Source organism: Mobula hypostoma, chromosome 27, assembly GCF_963921235.1.
Source record: "Mobula hypostoma chromosome 27, sMobHyp1.1, whole genome shotgun sequence".
Taxonomy (NCBI): Eukaryota; Metazoa; Chordata; class Chondrichthyes; order Myliobatiformes; family Myliobatidae; genus Mobula; species Mobula hypostoma.
In genome coordinates this window covers 30,800,317-30,819,322 of record NC_086123.1, presented here as the reverse complement: position 1 = coordinate 30,819,322, position 19,006 = coordinate 30,800,317, and the positions used below count along the sequence as shown (strand labels likewise).

Sequence of the window (19,006 nt, the reverse complement as noted above, 5' to 3'; positions counted from 1 at the left end):
ACATTAACTGTTTATTCCTCTCCATAGAAGCTGCCTGACTCGCTGAGTTCCTCCAGCATTTTGTGTGTGTTATTAACAATAACTGTTTATTAATTAAAAATACAATTTACCATAAGACATAGGAGCAGAATTAGGCCCTGTGGCCCATCGAGTTTGCTCCACCATTCAGTCATGGCTGATCCTCTCTTCTCTCCTCCTCAACCCCAGTTCCCAGCCTTCTCCCCGTAACCTTTGATGCCATGTCCAATCAAGAACCTATCAATCTCTGCCTTAAATATACCCAACAACCTGGCCTCCACAGCTGCACGTGGCAACAAATTCCACAAATTCACCACCCTTTGGCTAAAGAAATTTCTCCACATCTCTGTTTTGAAAGGGCGCCCCTCTTTCCTGAGGCTGTGCCCTCTTGTCCTAGACTCTCCCACCATGGGAAACATCCTTTCCACATTTACTCTGTCGAGGCCTTTCAACATTTGGAAGGTTTCAATGAGATCCCTCCTCATCCTTCTGAATTCCAGAGAGTACAGAACCAGAGCCTTCAAACATTCTTCATATGATAACCTGTACATTCCTGGAATCATCCTTGTGAACCTCCTCTGGACCCTGTCCAATGCCAGCACATCCTTCCCAAGATGAGGGGCCCAAAACTGTTCACAACAGTCAAGGTGAGGCCTCACCAGTGCCTTATAAAGCCTCAGCATCACATCCTTGCTCTTGTAATCTAGACCTCCTGAAATGATGCTAACATGGCACCTCACCACCGACTCAACGTGCAAGTTAACCTGTTACTGTTTAATTGTTTGTTATTAACTTCAAACGTTAAAACTAGTGTATTTAACTGAGAATAGAGAGTAGTTGCCTGGACACCCTTGAGCTGTTTTATCACTTTCAGTGTCATCTGAGTCCATTGCCCAGTCCAATGTGTTGTATTTTCTTGCAGATTCTTAATAATAGGAAATTATATGTTAACCTGCCATTTTAACAGAATGTCAAGTTCTCGAATTTCTATCTTCCTCCATACATAGGTGATCATTTTCAGTGGTCAAAGTTCCATCTCTCACCTTCGAAGGCAATGCCAAGCAAAGCCCAAATCTCCAGACCACTGTGTTAGAGCATATTCTGAACTTGGGGCGTACAGCAAAATATTAACTTCAGCAACCAATCTTCAGGTCTGAATATGGACTGTAGATTAAATGTAAAGTGCAGCTCCGGATAGTAGGTTCCCAGAGATGCGAACCACAGTTCATTGGAAAAGCAGACAATGCGAGCTAACATTCGTTTTGGTTGTCTGGAGCGTGGGTGTGAAGAAGAATGTGTGAAAGATGTACGCAGTTCAAAGGAAGCAAAGTAGATACATTGCAAATGCAGAATTGTCCTTTGATCTTTAGCATATAAAATATCATGTAATATTGGGTGGACTAGGCCTCTTCCTCCAAAAGGGTCTCAATATGATACCTGCTCTGCCTCATTCTGTCAAATAAAAGACTACTTCAGATCTACAAGCTCGGTCTCTCCGGTGACTTTGTTCACACGAAACGCGCTGTATCCAAGATCTGTGTGTCGATGGGTTAGTGAAGCACCAACCTAATAACTTCTGTTCCATACTTTAAAACTGCTATGGTGCCATGTTCAAAGTCAGAAGCTTTCTAATTAGTGTTCATCATTTTAATTCAAATGTAGTAAAAAGTGGAAATAACCAAATTTATAATTAAAATAAATTTAAAAACTAAAGTATTTCACTTTCCATTTTAGGCAGGAAAGTTCAGTATCATTCTACTGGTTATTAATGTTGCTTCAGCCCTCACATCAGTTGGGATTGTAAGTACCTTTGTTTATATATAACACTGATTAATTACGGTATGTGCGGTATCGTTTGAAATCATACTATGTACATTTTTGCAGTGCCAAGAATTTCATATTGAAGTGGGATTATTTAAATTGGACTGGATTATTACACCTGTGTAGTAAATATCTTTATACAAACTCACTCTGGGCTGATGCAGAGTTCCAAGGGGTCACTTCATTCCCCCCTCCTCTACCCACTTGGCTTCAGCTATCAACTTTGACCTTGTATTCCTTCCCCTCTCCAACCCCCATCCCTCCCCTTCCCCCTTCTGGCCCCCTTCCCCCTCGTCTCTCTTTCCAGTCCTAATGAGGGGTCTCGGCCCAAAACATCAGCTGAGTTCTTAGAGCATTTTGAATGTGTTACTTAAGATGGAGATGGTGTAGGGTTAAGTGATAGTCACTGAGAGGTTTGAATGATCTTACAGTTAATTGGTAGTTCTGCGGAGTGGTGGTGGGGTAGTTCGGCTTGCTCTAGTTTGCGTATCACAACATTCCAGACTTCTGAGCCTGTGCATTGCAAGGTGTGATTGGTAAAAGAGATGTCAGAGCATCTGATCCACTGCTGGATCCCTGGACTCAACACAGGAGCCTGGGCAGCTCCTGATCACAGTGAGCTCAGGGGCAGGATGAACATCAGTACTCTCTTCTGAGCTTGTGTATAAATGGCCCATTCATTTGAATGGGATTATAACCTTCATTAAAGTGGTAAGAGGGGCAAAGGGTTCTCCGACTTTTATATCCATTAATATTTATGCTTTTAATTTGAAGTTATGCATATTGTCTTGTGAAATATTATTAAACTAATTTATATCTAAACTATTTTAATGTTAAAATGTCTTTCAACTGCTTCTAAGTGTCTGATAATCAGTTTCCTGGAGGTACATGGACACGTGTACTGTAGACCAGCTAAAAGTAGATGAACATGCATTCAGAGAAATGGTGTAGGAAGGACGGCTATAAATGGCAGGGCAATTCGGGCCACTTCATGGGAAGGATAGGATCTCTACAAGCCAGATGAGCCACATCTCAATTTCCTCACAGGACATTTTTGCTCGTAACTCTGCGAAGGTATAAAGTAGTGGGAGAGGACCTGAGTTATGAGGAAAGATTGAATCGGTGAGGACCTTAGAATGTAGAAGGTTGAGAGGAGGTTTGGTTGAGGTATACACATTTATGAGAGGTATAGATTGGGTGCATCCGAGCTTGATTTCAACATTTAAGAGAAGTTTGGATAGGTTTATGGCTGGTTCAGGTATGGAGGGCTATGGTCCTGGTGCAGGTTGATGGGAGTAGGCGGGTTAAATGGTTTTGGCACAGGCTAGATGGGCCGAAGGGCCTGTTTCTGTGCTGTACTTTTCTGTGACTCCATGACTCTGGCTAGGATTTGGGATGGGAACCAAAAAGAAGAATTAGGAAAGAGGGAAGCTTGGCTGAAAATAGAAAGAGGTTTCGGTGAAGTGATTTTCAGGAGGGCAAAGATCAAAGGAGTTGGCAACCATGGGGTTAACAAAACCAGAGTGATTCAGGGACAGAGCCACCCCTCTATCCCTACCCAAACTGATTCTGCATTTTCAAGCTGATTCCTCATCACCGCAGTAGCCTGATTCTTTATTTGACAGCCTCACTCATTTCAGTTTTCTTATTGCCTATCCTGAAAATATTACATACTCCTAAATATTCACTCATTTGTTCTACCTCAGGCCAATTATGGCTTGAGAACCTTGCAGCAGAGCCTTTGGATTGTTGAGAAAGTGCTGCAGTTAAAGACAGGCATCGTCAGTGAAAGACAAAATGAAGTAAAGTCTGGCCCAAAGAAAGATTTGAATCATTAGATTTGGTTTCTGCCAAATGACTCTGCCTTATGAAACAAGTACATTTCTGACCACTCATTTATGGGTTTTTTTCCCTGATCTGAGCACCCTCTCATCTGCTCACACTGGAGGTACAGCATATAAACTCACTGGCAATTTTATGAGCTGCAAGAGTGGAACTCAGTGGGAGCCAAAGTATAAAGCCCCGACTCCGGCCAATATAGCTCTCCAGAGCATCTAGACATGCAAGCCTCCAAACCACAGGAGGGCAACACTGTTGTAATGTGTGGATACTTGTGTTGATTTCTTACTTGAACCAGTCTGCCATTCTGCTCTGACCTCTCTCGTTAACAAAGCGTCTTCACCCACCGAACTGCCACTCGCTGGTTGTTTTTTAGTTCCTTCTCTGTAAACTCTAGAGACCGTTGTGTGTGAAAATCCCAGATCAGCGTTTTCTGAGATACTCGAACCACACCATCTAGCACCAACAGTCACAGTCACTTAGATCACATTTTTTCCCCCATTCTGATACTTGGTCTGAACAACTGAACCTCCTATGTCAGCTTGCTTATACGCATTGAGTTGCTGCCATGTGGTTGAGTGATTTAGCATTTACATTAACAAACAAATGATCCTAATAAAGCATGTAACCACTGTCTTACTACTCTTCTTAGAGTTCACCTGAACTGGAATTGTAGGAAGTTAACAATTATGATCACCAGCCTGATAAGACCACAAGATAAGTAGGGCAGTACTCACTCGTTTCAAATCTCCACCCTCTCGTCAGCTCCGGGCTTAGTTTCAGCTTCACTTTCTACAGTATCCACAATCGTGGCAAAGGTATTTCCTTTAGCTAGAGAATGAGTTTGTGACCCAGTTTTGATCACTCCTTTACTTACTGTCGGTGATGTAGCATTGCATTTCTTCCCACCACACTAGGTGTGCAGCAATCTCCACTTGCCTTTCAATAAAATCAACAATGTCGGCAAAACTAAGATTACGGTCGTACCTTTTCTGCAGCTCGTACATGGTCGATCTCCATTCTTTACTAAGTTCATTGGACAATTTATCTACAAACGTACAACGATCTTCATATTAGCAGGCACGTTCAACTCATGCATGTCTGCATGTCTTCCATGGCTTTGCAACAACTTCTAAGAGAAAGACTGTAGTCTTGAAGAGCTTTCATGTCCTCTGATTTGATATGTGGCCAAGAAAGAGTCTTTTTCCACGTTGGCCACAGCGATCATCTGCTCATCACCAAAACTTTCCTGTAGTAAATCTTGGGCCTTTAGATACCCTTGCTTTGGTCAGGCCTGCTGACGACTTTTGACAAGCTCTCCAGGAGTGTACTATTCAAGAAAATGAGATGGTAACCAAAATCCTCAGTCTTACTTTCAATGCTAGTCATGAATTCCCTTATAAGTGAATGATACTGCAACGGATCGCCGTCTTAGATTTGAATCTCTCTTTTGGGCAGAGATGCAATGAGTTGTTGTTGCATGATTATGCTTGTTATTTCCTTTCCTGTCCTTCTGGACTCCAGCATGGCATTTAGATCTAAAATACCAGTGTCATCGCACTGTAAGTAAATGTTCTTTGAAGTACCTTGTGCTATTGTATATGGGCTATGTTCAGAGTACCATCAGAAGGCCTTTTTGGTACAAGCTGAGAATGAACGACCCCTTAGGGTTCAAACTCGTGGTTCATAGACTTTTAATTCTCAAATGTATCCATTTTGACATCGATTATGCTGGATTTTCTCTGGTCCATGTCAACATAGGACCTCTCACCAGAGAGCTGCTCTGCTGGAGCACGTTTCTCACTTGAAGCCCTTAGCACTTCCAATCTGGCCATCTCGGCTGTGATTTCGTCTTGCAACTTAAGCTCCTTCATCTTCCTCCAAAACTTTTCCGCCTCTTCTTCCTGGCTTCTTCGAAGTTGGTTTGGTTGTTCCCCTAAGGCTTGCTTATCCCTGAATATCTGATGCCTTACGTATCAGTCAGCTAAAGCAGCCTCCATTCTGATGTGTACCGATGTGATTTTAGCCACACGAGACATCCATCTGCTACCAACAGAACATGCACCATGCATGTCAGACACACTGTCCGCAGCACCTATGCCGTCCTGTGACTGTTCAGTTGTCACAGCTTGTTCTTTGTCTTCATAAATATTTTCGTTTCCCTCAGGGGACTGACCTTCACATTTTTTTTTAATCACTCTCTCAGCCTCAAGGTTGCTGCTTCAAACTGAAATAATTTTGTCTTCCAAGTGCACCAAACAGACAAAGCAATGGCACCTGTTATATTTACTGAGGGAGTTCTTATCCATGGATCCTCGCCAGATTTTACGTACCACTAGCAGCCGACTGTAATCAAGTGCTGAGATACTGCACGATGTTGTCTCCAAACAAGAAACAATGCATCTTGATGCATTTCAAATCATAGTCGGGGACTTCAACAAAGCTCCTTTGAAGAAATCCCTGCCCAATTACCATTGGCATATAACCTGTAGCACCAGAGCTTTCAACACACTGGACCACTGTTATACTAAGATAAAGAATGCCTACCATTCCATGCCCAGACAGCGCCTTGGGAAATCTGATCATTTGGCTGTTGTTCTCCCACCAGCATACAGGCAGAGGCTAAAGAGCAAAGCTCTAGAGATTAGGACAACAAAGAGGTGGTCACAGGAGGCAGAGGAGTGGCTCTGGGATTGCTTTGGTTCGGTGGACTGGGCTGTATTCGAGGACTCTTTTGTGGATCTGAATGAATACAATATGGTAGTCGTGGACTTTATGAAAACAGTTGTAGATGAATATGCCCCCACAAAATCATTCAGAGTCTTTCCCAATCAGAAGATCTGGATGAACCATGAGATTCGCAATCTGCTGAGGGCCAGATCAGAGGCATTCAAGTCTTGTAACCAAGAAAGTTACACGAGGCCCAGGTATGGTCTTTGGAAAGCCACCTCACAGGTGAAGTGGCAATTCCAGGCTAAACTTGAATCAACAAAGAATGCTCAACAGTTGTGTCAGGGCTTGAATGTCATCACCTTTTATAAAGTAAAATCAAATGACACAGGCAAGATCAGGGCTTCACTTCCAGATGAGCTCAATGCCTTGGCTTCTCACTTTGACTGTCAAAACATGGAGAAACCTTCACAAACTCCCAGAGCCCCTCATGACCCTGTGAGGCTAACCTGAGTAGCCTTCTGGAGGGTGAGCCCCCAACAGGACTTGGCCCAAACGGGGTAGCTGGCCAAGTGCTAAAGACCGTGCTGATCAAATGGCTGGAGTGTTTTTCTGAGACCTTCAACCTCTCACTTCATCGATCAGAGGTACCCACCTGCTTCAGATAGGCTTCACATATAACGGTGCCTAAGAAGAAAATGGGAAACTGCCTGAATGACTATATATAACCATATAACAACTATAGCACGGAAACAGGCCATCTCGGCCTATCGTCCAGAAGCACTTGCATCCACAGTTCTGACAGGTTGTTGATGAAACATATCAACTCCTGCCTGAGAAGAGACTTGGATCCATTCCAATTTGCCTACAGAAACAATAGGTCCTCAGCAGATTCTGTCTCTTTGGCTCTTCACTCAACTCTGAAACATCCAGACAGCAAAGATACATACTTTTTTTATCGACCACAGCCCAGCATTCAATATCATCGTCCCTTCAAAGCTAATCAATAAGCTTCAAGACCTTAGCCTCAATACCCCCCTGGGCAATTGGATTCTCAATTTCCTCACTTGCACACCCCAGTCATTTTGGGTTGGCAACATCTCCACAATCTCATCCAGCACAGGTGCCCCACAAGCCTGTGTGCTTAGCCTTTTGCTCTGCCTGCTTCACGCTTGTGACTGAGTGGCTAAGCACAGCTCCAATGCCATCTTCAAGTTTGTTCAGTCATAGGACACATCAAAAGTGGTGATCAGCATGAAGGAGGGAGATATAAAATCAGGCTGAATGGTGCCACCTCTTACTCAATGTTAGGAAGACCAAGGAGCTGATTATTGACTTCAAGAGGAGGAAATTAGAGGTCCATGAGCCAGTCTCCATCAGGGGATCAGAGGTGGAGAAGGTCAGCAATTTTAAGTTCCTTGATGTTATAATTTCAGAGGACCTGTCCTGGGCCCAGCACGCAAGTGCAGTTGCGAAGAAAGCACATCAGGGCCTCTACTTCCTTAGAAGTTTGCAAAGTTTTAGCATGACATCTAAAACTTTGACAAATGTTTATAGAAGTGTGGTGGAGTGTATCTGGACCGGCTGCATCATGGCCTGGTATGGAAACACCAATGCCCTTAAGTGGAAAATCCTACAAAAAGTAGTGAATACGGTCCAGTTCATCGTGGGTAAAGCCCTCCCCACCATCGAGTACATCTACAAGAAGCACTGTCGCAGGAAAGCAGCATGCGTCGTCAAGTACTCTCTCCACCCAGGACATGTTCTCTGCTCACTGCTGCCACCAGGAAGGAGGTACAGGAGTCTCAGGACTCATACCGCTAGGTTCAGGAGCAGATTATTATCCCTTAACCAACAAGCTCTTGAACCAGAGGGGATAACTTCACTTGCCCCATCATTGAAATGTTCCCACATCTGTGGACTCACTTTCAAGGATTCTTCGTCTCATGATCTCAATATTTATGGCTTGTTTGTTTGTTTATTTATTTATTTATTCTGTGCGTCTGCATAGTCTGTAGTCTTTTGCACACTGGCAGAGTGCCCAACTTGGTGTGGTCCTTCTTTGATTTTGTTATGGTTATTATTCTAGTATGGATTTATTGAGTATATCTGCAAGAAAATGAATCAGGATTCTATATGGTGCCATATATGTACAAACAGTACTTTGATAATAAATTTACTGTGAACATTGAAAAATAAAAGATATTTTACGCGGTTTTCAAGTGTTAACCTGTGAACTACTAAATTTGCTTGTTTAGTTTTCAGTGTAAATACTTGGAGTAATTAGTTTGTCTTCCCTGCATTTAGGCGTCATTCCTGTGTGATTGGATTTTGCTGTACCTCATGAAAAAGAGTGATGTTTACAAAGAAAAGAAGTTTGAAGAGGTGAGTGGTCAAATATAAAAATTACTATTTTCTGTGGTGTGTAATTAAAAATAGTGCTTGTGTGCCTCTAAGCCAGGGATTCTGCAGTTGTCCATTTCTGCTTTGGTCAGATATCAGGAAGTGTTTGTGATCAAATTGGCTTGAACTGACTGAGTTTATTGTTAAGAACTAATATTTTAGTGACCATTGAGTAGCATTTTAATTTGCCAGCGTGATTAGATAAGCTTTAGTTGTCGTATGTAAATTGAAACATACAGTGCAATGCGTAGGTGGCAGCCAGTTAAGTCCATGAAGACTGTGCTGGGCACAGTGCACCAGTGATGCTAAGCTTTCTGCGTCAACATAGCACATCCACAACGTACTGACCCTACAACGCATTTTTTGGATGTAGGAGGAAATTAGAACACCTGGAAGAAAGCCATGTGGTTGCAGGAAGAATGTACAAGCTCCTTACAGATGGGTGATCACTACGTCACCAAACCACCCTCGCTAGAGAAATGTAGCTTTCCAGTTGAAAAATTACTTGAGCTTATAGATTACCCACAACAGACAGGTAGCTCACAATTTAATAGCCCACAGCTAGATTCAAATAACCAGGAGATTTCTGCCTGTGGCAGGAAATGTTCTTCCTTAAACCAACTGCAAACGTTGGAATCTCCTGCTAGAGTGGGTCACTAGCTGTGTGGAGCAAAAGAACTGTGGATGTTTGGGGTTGAGATACTACATTAAGACAAGGAGCTGAGAGGAGAAGTAGTTAGTGTAAGAGGAGAGTGAGGGTAGTGGGACAGGAGCCAGAGGTGTTTGGCGGACCAAGGAGGGGGTGAAAGATGGAAGGATGGTGGGCAGATCAAGCTAGGTGGGGGGGGGTGGAGGAGGGAGGGAATTTGGAGAAAGAGTCATATGGATGGTAGATGGAGGCGGACAAAAGGAAAAACAAATAGGGAGGGGAGTCTGAAGGTAAAAAATAGCTGGGAGGATGAAAAACAGGAACATAAGGGGTAACACATACACAATGCTGGAGGAAATCAGTTCAGGTAGCATTTATGGAGGGGAATAAACAGTTGAAATTATGAGCCAAGACACTTCATCGGGACTGTTTAAACTGGAACGTGGGAATGAGAGTGGCGGTGCTGTTAACCGGATGAAGGCAAACATACAAATGCAAGACGCAAGTGCTGATTAGTCGGTACTGTTGGGAGGTGAGTATTTGGTTGTGGTGGAAAAAAATCAGTGTATTTAGGCTAGTGGTGTAACTGACAGGATGTGAACTCAGTTACTGATCTTGAAACAATTGTACAAGTCTGCTGTATTTCACACTGCTGGTCTGCTGTCTTTAGACTCCTAATACTGATTGGCTTCTGCTGCTTTTTGAATGCAAGATTCCCTGTGAATTCAGATTTCCATTTTATTTTTTTTTAACTCCACATCACAATTCCCATTTGTTTATGAAAACCATGCCCTCCCTTCCTTGTTGTAGGCCTAATGGTTTCTCCAGAAAGCCACAGTTCCTGCCCCCTTTCCCAAATCAAAGGATCAGGCCAGCTTTAAATTATGCAACACTGCTGAATGCTGTTCACCCAAAACATTAACTCTGCCTCACTTGAGCTGCTGCCCGACCTACTGAGCATTTTTAGCACTTTGTCTTTATCTCAGATTTCCAGCATCTGCAATTTTGGTGTCAGAACAGTGCAAGTTAGATTTAACTGATGCTAGAAAACAATAGTGGCCTTCTGCTGATGTGTAGTTGGAGGCTGGCTGTACCTATGGATCTCTATTTGTTCATTTCAGCCCAGTTTAGTCCCTGACACTCTCCCCCCCCACCAAGACAATTTTGACAATGCATCTGTAGAGCTGTTGTCATCTTTCACTGTTCACCATACAATAAGATCTTTGACTGAAGCAACACACACAAAAAATGCTGGTGAACACAGCAGGCCAGGCAACATCTATAGGAAGAGGTAGAATCGACATTTGGGAATGGGATGTGGAATTGAGATGTGTGGCCACTGGGAGATCCTGCTTTCTCTGGCGGACAGAGTGTAGGTGTTCAGCGAAACGGTCTCCCAGTCTGCGTCGGGTCTCGCCAATATATAGAAGGCCGCATCGGGAGCACCGGACGCAGTATATCACCCCAGCCGACTCACAGGTGAAGTGTCACCTCACCTGGTAGGACTGTCTGGGGCCTCCTCTACTGTCACACATTTTAATTCCACGTCCCATCCCCATTCTGATATGTCTATCCACGGCCTCCTCTACTGTCAAGATGAAGCCACACTCAGGCTGGAGGAACAACACCTTATATTCCGTCTGGGTAGCCTCCAAACTGATGGCATGAACATTGACTTCTCTAACTTCTGTTAATGCCCCACCTCCCCTTCGTACCCCATCCCCTATTTATTTATTATCATTATTTTTTTCTCTCTTTTTTCTCCCTCTGTCCCTCTCTCTATAACTCCTTGCCCATCCTCTGGGTTTCCCCCCCCCCAACCCCTTTCTTTCTCCCTAGGCCTCCCGTCCCATGATCCTCTCCCTTCTCCAGCCTCGTATCCCTTTTGCCAATCAACTTTCCAGCTCTTAGCTCCATCCGTCCCCCTCCTGTCTTCTCCTATCATTTCGGATCTCCCCCTCCCCCTCTCAAATCTCTTACTATCTCTTCTTTCAGTTAGTCCTGATGAAGGGTCTCGGCCTAAAATGTCGACTGTACCTCTTCCTAGAGATGCTGCCTGGCCTGCTGTGTTCACCAGCAACTTTGATGTGTGTTGCTTGAATTTCCAGCATCAGCAGATTTCCTCGTGTTCGAGATCTTTGACTGATCAAGCTTTCAGTGCATAGACAAATAACAGGCCATTAGCTTACCAATGGGAAGTCAGGAAACAAACTCCAAATTTTGCTACAACCAATTGCATAGCAAGACAGAAATACTGTGTTTATCAGAGAGAGAAAGAATGCCCTATATTTTGAAATAGTACAGTAAATATATCAATGCTAGTAATTGTAAAACTGCACTTAATCACTGCTTTGGGCAAGAACAAATTTTCACTGTCATAAACTCTACAATCACAATTAATCACCTGGGGCAACTGATTGAAAATCTCTCCATCTCTTGTAAGTAACTAAGCAAAGATCTATACAGTCTTCATGCAGTGCAGTCACCTTGGCTGGTTGTTTCACACAGACACTACCTCTATGCCTCCACCTTCAGATGAACGGTAAAAGTCTGTGGGTTCTTGATTACTTTTGTGATTTGCTTGTCTGTATGACTTTTAAGTCCTCCTCTTAACTTGCCAATGAAAAATTGCATACAGAGGGATCTCAATGCTGAGGTGCATTCTAGGATGCACAGGAGCACAATAATTAGTGATGTAACCTGGGGTCCTGGGTGATTTGAGTCTTTCAACATCAAAGACCCTTACCTAGGCAACCCAGCCAGGGTTGACCAGGCCCCGGCTTGTGTCCCCTGCAGCATTCACCCATGGGTCAAACCTCTTGATCCATAGCCCCCTGGTGGCTCTTTTCTTTGCAGCCCCAATAGAGCCGAGGGCTGTAGGTTCTGCAAAATCTCTGCACCCCACCTCTAGAGGTACTGGTTCAGGAAATGGGTCAGGTAGACATGCAGATACAATCAGCAAGTGGAAAGGCAAAAATTAAATGGGATTTAATTGCAAGATAGTTGCACAGAAGGAAAGTAATCTTTCAAGTAATTGTACAGTATGCTGGTGAGAGACTACATGTGAAGTACCCGGAGTACTAAGCATTGGTTACATCTCCATCCAAGGGAGAATATAATTCTGACAAAAGATCTTTGACTTGAAGCTCCAGCTCTGTTTCTCTTTCCACAGATTCTTCCCAACTGGCTGAATGTTTCTGACATTTTGTGTTTTTGTTTAAGATTTCTAGCATCCGCATTTTCTTTTACACTTCTGAAGAATGTAGTTATTTTGGAATTGGTGTAGCATTGATCCCCAGGTTTGATTCTTGGGACGTAATGCTGACCCACTGAGTAGAGACTGAATAAGACTAATTTGTACTCACTGGAGTTTGAGGAATTCTGAGCCGATCTCATTCAGACATAGAATATTCTGAGAGGGAGAGACCAATATTCTGAGAATGTACACTAAACGGTTGTTTCCTCAGCATGGAGAATTTAAAACCAAAATAAATTGGAAAGTCTGCTCAAAGGGTTGTAAATTACTGGGTTATTTTTAATCCAAAAAAAAACCCCGAATACAAAATGACAACAGTGTGTAGGCAGACATCTTCAATATTCAGCAATATGGGGTTTCAATGACATACGATCTAAAGTTTAAACAATTAGCTAGAGTGTTATTGTCATTGTTGAGAACGAGATTGCAGTGCTACTCCATTCTGTGCAAAACAGTTCAATTACTAAAAACGCAATGACTAAATTTAAAATAACATCTGAGCTATTTAGAATGGCATCCAAGTTACTACTGAACTAAAAACAAACAACACTCAAACTAGGAGAAATAGTGGCTGCCTCATTCAAGCACTGTACACACCCAAGTTATAAAGTACAATCATTCAACATAAAATATCATCAAGAATCAAAGCTGAAATTTAAAAAGAAACACTGAAATCAAAGGAAGGTCGCTGCCCCATTTAAACCAAATATTGTACACGCCCATGTATTTAGACTTTAGTAAAGACAATGGGTGGGTGGGGGGCATTATCAGTTGCACAACAGCCCTAGGAGAAAAGTTATTTTTCAGTCTGGATTTTGAAAATACTTAAGATCTGAAAGTAAAAAAACTGAAGTTGCAAATATAACTTGCACCAAGATGTTCTTCCGTCCATACCTGGTATGATGGTTCTATTTGCGTTTAGTACATAGGGATATTCATGAAACTTTATTTTTAAACTACACAGGTAGTCAGCGAAGAAGTTAAACAGGCAAATGATGGTCCTGGAACTGCAGAAAAGGAATCGATGACAGGAACTTCACGAGATGACACAAATTGTTGATTTAGATAACATTACCAGCAATGGTACGTTGCAGGGTAAGGTACATCGAGGTGGAATAACTCTTGGGCAATCAAATTAAACAGATAGATGACATTGATTTTTTGTTTACAGAGTGAACATTGTTTTCATGTTTTCTCCAGAGTCTTTGTATAGAGAGCCATCACCCACCTGTGTCTTGGACACAACCTAGTTAATCAAAGGCAAACAGGCCCTTCCCCAATTGTATGCTGACATCAGTAACAAATGTGACAATTCAACTACAATGCTACCGTCATTTGGTCCAATACAATGCAAGATACGTTTAGGCATTTTGTTTTAAATAACTGGATTTGCAAACTGCCACTGTCGACTGTTTAATATCGTTCTGGTGGCCAAAATGGCACTGTCCGAAGAACAGATCACTTGGTCAAACAAGAAAAACTGCACTAACAAACCTACTCACTAATCAATACCACTGGAGATTTTTTTTTAAACTAGACATTCCCTTTCTCTTGTTAAGAGCCAATAAATTACTCCAGGCAATTCTCTCCAGCTCTAGGAACTGATCAGATAAATCTTGGTGGGAAAATGGAACAAATGGAACCTACAATAGTGGGATAGGTTCTTGATTTGCCAGGGCACCAAAGGGCATGGGGAGAAGGCAGGGGAGTGGGGATGACTGGAAGAATTGGATCAGCTATGATTGAATGGCGGAGCAGACTCGATGGGCTGAATGGCCTATTTCTGCTCCTATATCTTATGGTCTTTAATTCCCTCGTTCCCAGTCAATAACTGATCCAGCTCCACCTGGTTTCTACTTAATCTGTTAAACTGGAGTGGGTCTTTCAGCTCCAAGTCTATACATCTCCAAAGTAAATGACTATTGTTCTTAATACCATATAACTAAGGTTTGTTAAACGAGAAAATATTCTTACAGCTTTACTCTTGACCTTTCAAAGGCCACTTTTATCAGACCCTGTAAAGGAACAAAAATTGATCACGTGTCCCTGATGTGGTCCATCTGTCTTCCAAGTGACAGGTAACATCAGATGACATATAACAAATAATACCTTAATGCAACATGCTATCTGTTGGGTATAACACTTACACCTAGGCAATAAACCCTCTGTGCATTGTGTACAACAGAGAAAACTTTTTTCTTCATGGCTGGTTCCTGCAAAGACACCCCAATGCAGCGGTTCCCAACCTGAGGTCCATGGTATAAAAAGGTTTGGAACCCCTGCTCTAATATGTATTTATTTATGCCTTCTCAGTTCAGCTAGTACCCACACAATAACTCAAGACGAACATTTAAGTAAGTTGCTATCATTCAATAGGTGTCAATTTAAGACAGTGCATAGAATGGACAGTGATAACATTTTCATTATGATGGATCACTGGGCATAGATAGGGCAGAGGGCATCTGAGAATTTTCTTTTCCACCTGGGGATGACCACAAACTGGGACATATTGCCTGAGTTTATATAGAGGCAGATATTGTTACATTTTTAAAAAGGTATTTGGACAAACAGTTGAATAATGAAGGTGAAGGTTGCTACGGACTACATGCTGGTAAATGTTGTTATAAATGGATATTTGATAACCAGTATTGATGTTGTGTATCCGGCCCGGCTGGTGGCGTAGTGGCATCATGCCGGACTTCAGGACGAAAGATCCCGAGTTCGAATCCAGCCGGCTCCCCTGCATGCTTTCCATCCGTGCTGGGTTACAAGCTGGTGATCTCTTTGGAAACTCACCCAAACTCACCCGGCAGAAGGCAATGGCAAACCACTGCTGTAACTTGCCTCGTACGCGATTTCTGTCTACGTCACAGCGGCGTGGACGGAAGTCGTCCGCTAACCGGAGAAATTCCGGATGTACCTTTCCTTTCCTATTGATGTGGTGTGGTAGTCTAAGAGCCCACTTCAGCACTGAACGACTCTTTGCTGATGACAAAGGGGGAAAAGTACAGATGTTTAAAGGCAATGACAACCCTGTTGATTTTGGATTTCATGTTTGTATACTCAAAGGGCTGACTAAGACTATGTTTTATCATAAGATCATACTCCTATAAAGGATTATTTGTAGATTATTGCTTAATTTTTACATGGAATCCACCCTTTCATTTTTAAAGAACATTTTTAATCCTTGAAATCCTCAGAAGAATGTTTATGGAAGTTGGAAATAAGGGAAAGGTGGTTGTGGAATAAGAACATTTATACAGTTTAGCTGACAATGAATGTACTGCAGTTACGAAGTTTCTTGCTGCTAAGGATGAGTGGGCAAGTGTGAAAGTTTAGTGCAGAAATACATCAGAGCAATAAGAATCAGTCTTGGGATAGCACCAAGTGAGTTCATTTGGCTGTTTGAAAGCCTTTGATTACTTCCAGTACTCTTAATTACTATCTGTTGAATCTTTTTTTTTGAAAATATTGCTATCTGTATGCTGGTTTAGAGCAAAATTAAGCTTGTTTGTGATTCTTCTCAGGAGAAACCAGCTTAAAAGTCACCATGGGGCTCACACATGAAAGCAAGCCACCAGATACCTGAAGCTTGGCATGAGTCTCAAGACGTATAAGATTTCTTTTAAACAACTGATCTGGATTGCACATATCAGAACTTCTACGTGTGTAATTTCAGTGTTTTCTCATCTTGCAAGCATATCTTTTTTCTCTTCTTTGTACTTCCTTGACACCTCTTTTCTGAATTATGTGATCCATTTATTGGCTGCCAAATCTTCTGTCATTTTCTTAATCTAATGCAATAATGACAGAAGACAGTAAAACTAACCCTTTGAGGTCTTCTAAATTGTGATAATATCAAAATCCAACTTCATGAAAATCCCTTTCAATCAGGGCCGCTTGGCTTCTGCGTCAAGTGACCATGAAGTCCCAATCATCACCCAATAGTTAGACTTTTGCAGTGTTCAGTATGGTAATAGGGAACAAACAAAAGAGCAGGGCAGACTGGCATGCTTTTTATATATAAAAATATAAACAGGCACAAGCACAATAGGATGGATTATTTCCTTTAACACAGTAAGATTCTAATGTTAAAGCAAGGTGAATGGTTCTTAGCTTTTGCTTGATTATGTAGTAAAGAGATAAAAATACATTTTCATATTGAAAATTAAAAATCAAGAATTAATTCAATGTAATAAGTTAAATGGCACCAGTAGATACTGCAGACCCAAGCAACTTCTTCCAGTTCTTCCACGTAACAGCGTACTTCTCTTGTCTTTCTTTACAAGGTGGTTGTGGTTCTGTTGGAATCCGTGATCTACAGTTCAAACTACAGTTCTTTGCAAGTGGCGGGGTTTTTGGACCGACCGTGCGGCCTAGCACTTCGCTACCTCCTGGAACGGCCTGGAAGACGCGCACCCTCGGGGCTGGGAGGTCAGAGGTCGGGAGCGGCCCCCCCCCCCGGCGGGCGACCTGGTTCCTCGCCTGTTTCGCTGGCCGAAGTGCGGTGGAAGACTGAAGCATCGGGACAGCAAGCAGTGTACCGGCTGATCGCTGGCAGCTGTTGGAGGGAGACCCCTGTACCCGAGCAATTTTCCCCCCCTCCCCACTCTTTCGGTGGAGAAAGAGCCTGTCGGTCTTCAAGATGGGGGTCTTGGAGAAGTGATGTGGAATATTGTAATATTGGAACAGTAAATTGCTGGTCTCAGCTCTCAGGGTTGCAGGAGTGACCTCTCTTCCCCCCGCCCCTCACTGGAGAGGGGGAGAGAGCCTGTCAGAGATAGCAAAGTGCTGGTTTGTGAACTGTAGTTTGATGGACTCTGGATCAAGGACTCTTTGGTGCTTCCGCTGCTTCTCGTGTGGTGGGGGGTTTGATGCATTTGCTGCTGTTTATGCAAAGGGAGGGGTAGCTTTGGGGTTTAGAGGTTTCTGTTATGGGGTTTCTTTGTTTCATGGGTGTCTGTAAATTTCAGTTGCTGTAAGCATACACCGATATTAAATGTTCTTCAAATTTTATTTTACAAATAAAGTCTAATCGCTTTCAGTTCCTGCCACCTCCACACAACGTTGCAACCGAACCACACGCCACACTTAACTACTTGCGTATCCCAGTTGCAGCCCAGTCACACTGGGCCAAATCCTTGAGGGGAAACACTCCAGCTTCAAAAGATGACGATTTGCTGGAGATCAGTAACCTCACAGCATTCAAATAATGCTTTTAAATTAATATATTTTTTACATAATCCAGCTCTATTAATAGTATAAATCACAGATCAATGTCACATTGAGCTGTCCGTGAAAAGAGAATCTCCATGAGCATTTTGGTTCTATCACATATAATTCCTATAGAGCAGGGGCAGGGGTTACCAACCTGGAGTCCATGGAACCCTCAATTAATGGTGGGGGGTCCTTGGCATAAACAAAGGTTAGGAACCCCTGCTTTAGAGTGAACACAAGTTCGGAAAACTTCTTCTATTGCAAATGAAAATGGAAAATGTAGGTTGAGAAATTGGTTTAAATATCTTGCAATAATAGATACTCACAATTTAGCAGGAATTCATGTTACCTCCAAAATAGATAGGGCCGGAAAACATAGTTGTTCGTTCATAACTTAAGTATACAGTAATGATGTTAATCCTTCTATAATGCTGATTTAATGCTAGTGCAGCCACACATTAAACCAGGGGTTCCCCAACCTTTTCTATGCCATGGACCAATACCATTAAACAAGGGGTTCGTCGCCTCCAACTTGGGAACACTTGCATTATACACTCATAGGATTCCTGAGGGTTCAGTTGCAGAAAGCATCAACCCTTGCATCATTTATAGGAAATTAAAGTTTTATTCCTCCTCCCCCACCGCCCCAAGGTTTGGTGGTGTGTATTAGAAACCACTATCAGAATCACTCTGGTCAGAACCTGGGGGGCACATTTATTGTACAATGGGTGATTCACTGTCTAACTTCTGAAAGCTTCTCCACAAGACACAAGCAAGTCTAAGTGGAATATATTTGAATTCTCAAACAAGAGAAAATCTTCAGATGCTGGAAATCTGAGCAACACACACAAAATGCTCGAGGAACTCAGCAGGGCAAGCAGCATCTGTGGAAAAAAGTACAGTCCAGCCACCGACCGTACTTGTTTCCATAGATGCTGCCTGGCCTGCTGAGTTCCTCCAGAATTTTGTGTGTGTATATTTGAATTCTGAGGGCTTGCATAGATTAATAAAGCAATGCTGGAAACCTGATATCCGGGACTAAGTTGCTCATTTGACTGGCTCCCATTCAATGTCCTGAAAGCTTCTTTTTCCTCTAGATGTGCACCATGCCTGCTGTGCACCATTACAAAATG

The 19,006-nt window shown here is 42.6% G+C and overlaps 1 protein-coding gene across 4 annotated transcripts in view; it reads left to right on the top strand.

Moving 5' to 3' along the window:
* The window catches only part of p2rx2 (purinergic receptor P2X, ligand-gated ion channel, 2), a 90,626-nt gene extending 72,984 nt beyond the window's left edge, over positions 1 to 17,642 (top strand). For 2 of the 4 annotated variants that reach the window (XM_063034470.1, XM_063034472.1), the window contains exons 10-13: positions 1,753 to 1,818; positions 8,656 to 8,733; positions 13,621 to 13,739; positions 16,946 to 17,642. In XM_063034470.1, the coding sequence (XP_062890540.1) occupies positions 1,753 to 1,818; positions 8,656 to 8,733; positions 13,621 to 13,716 (240 nt within the window). In that variant the 3' untranslated portion in view covers positions 13,717 to 13,739; positions 16,946 to 17,642. Of the gene's footprint in view, positions 1 to 1,752; positions 1,819 to 8,655; positions 8,734 to 13,620; positions 13,752 to 16,945 lie in introns of those variants that run through there. The other 2 variants (XM_063034471.1, XR_010016259.1) reach the window with 2 other exon arrangements.
* The last annotated feature ends 1,364 nt before the right edge of the window (positions 17,643 to 19,006 follow it).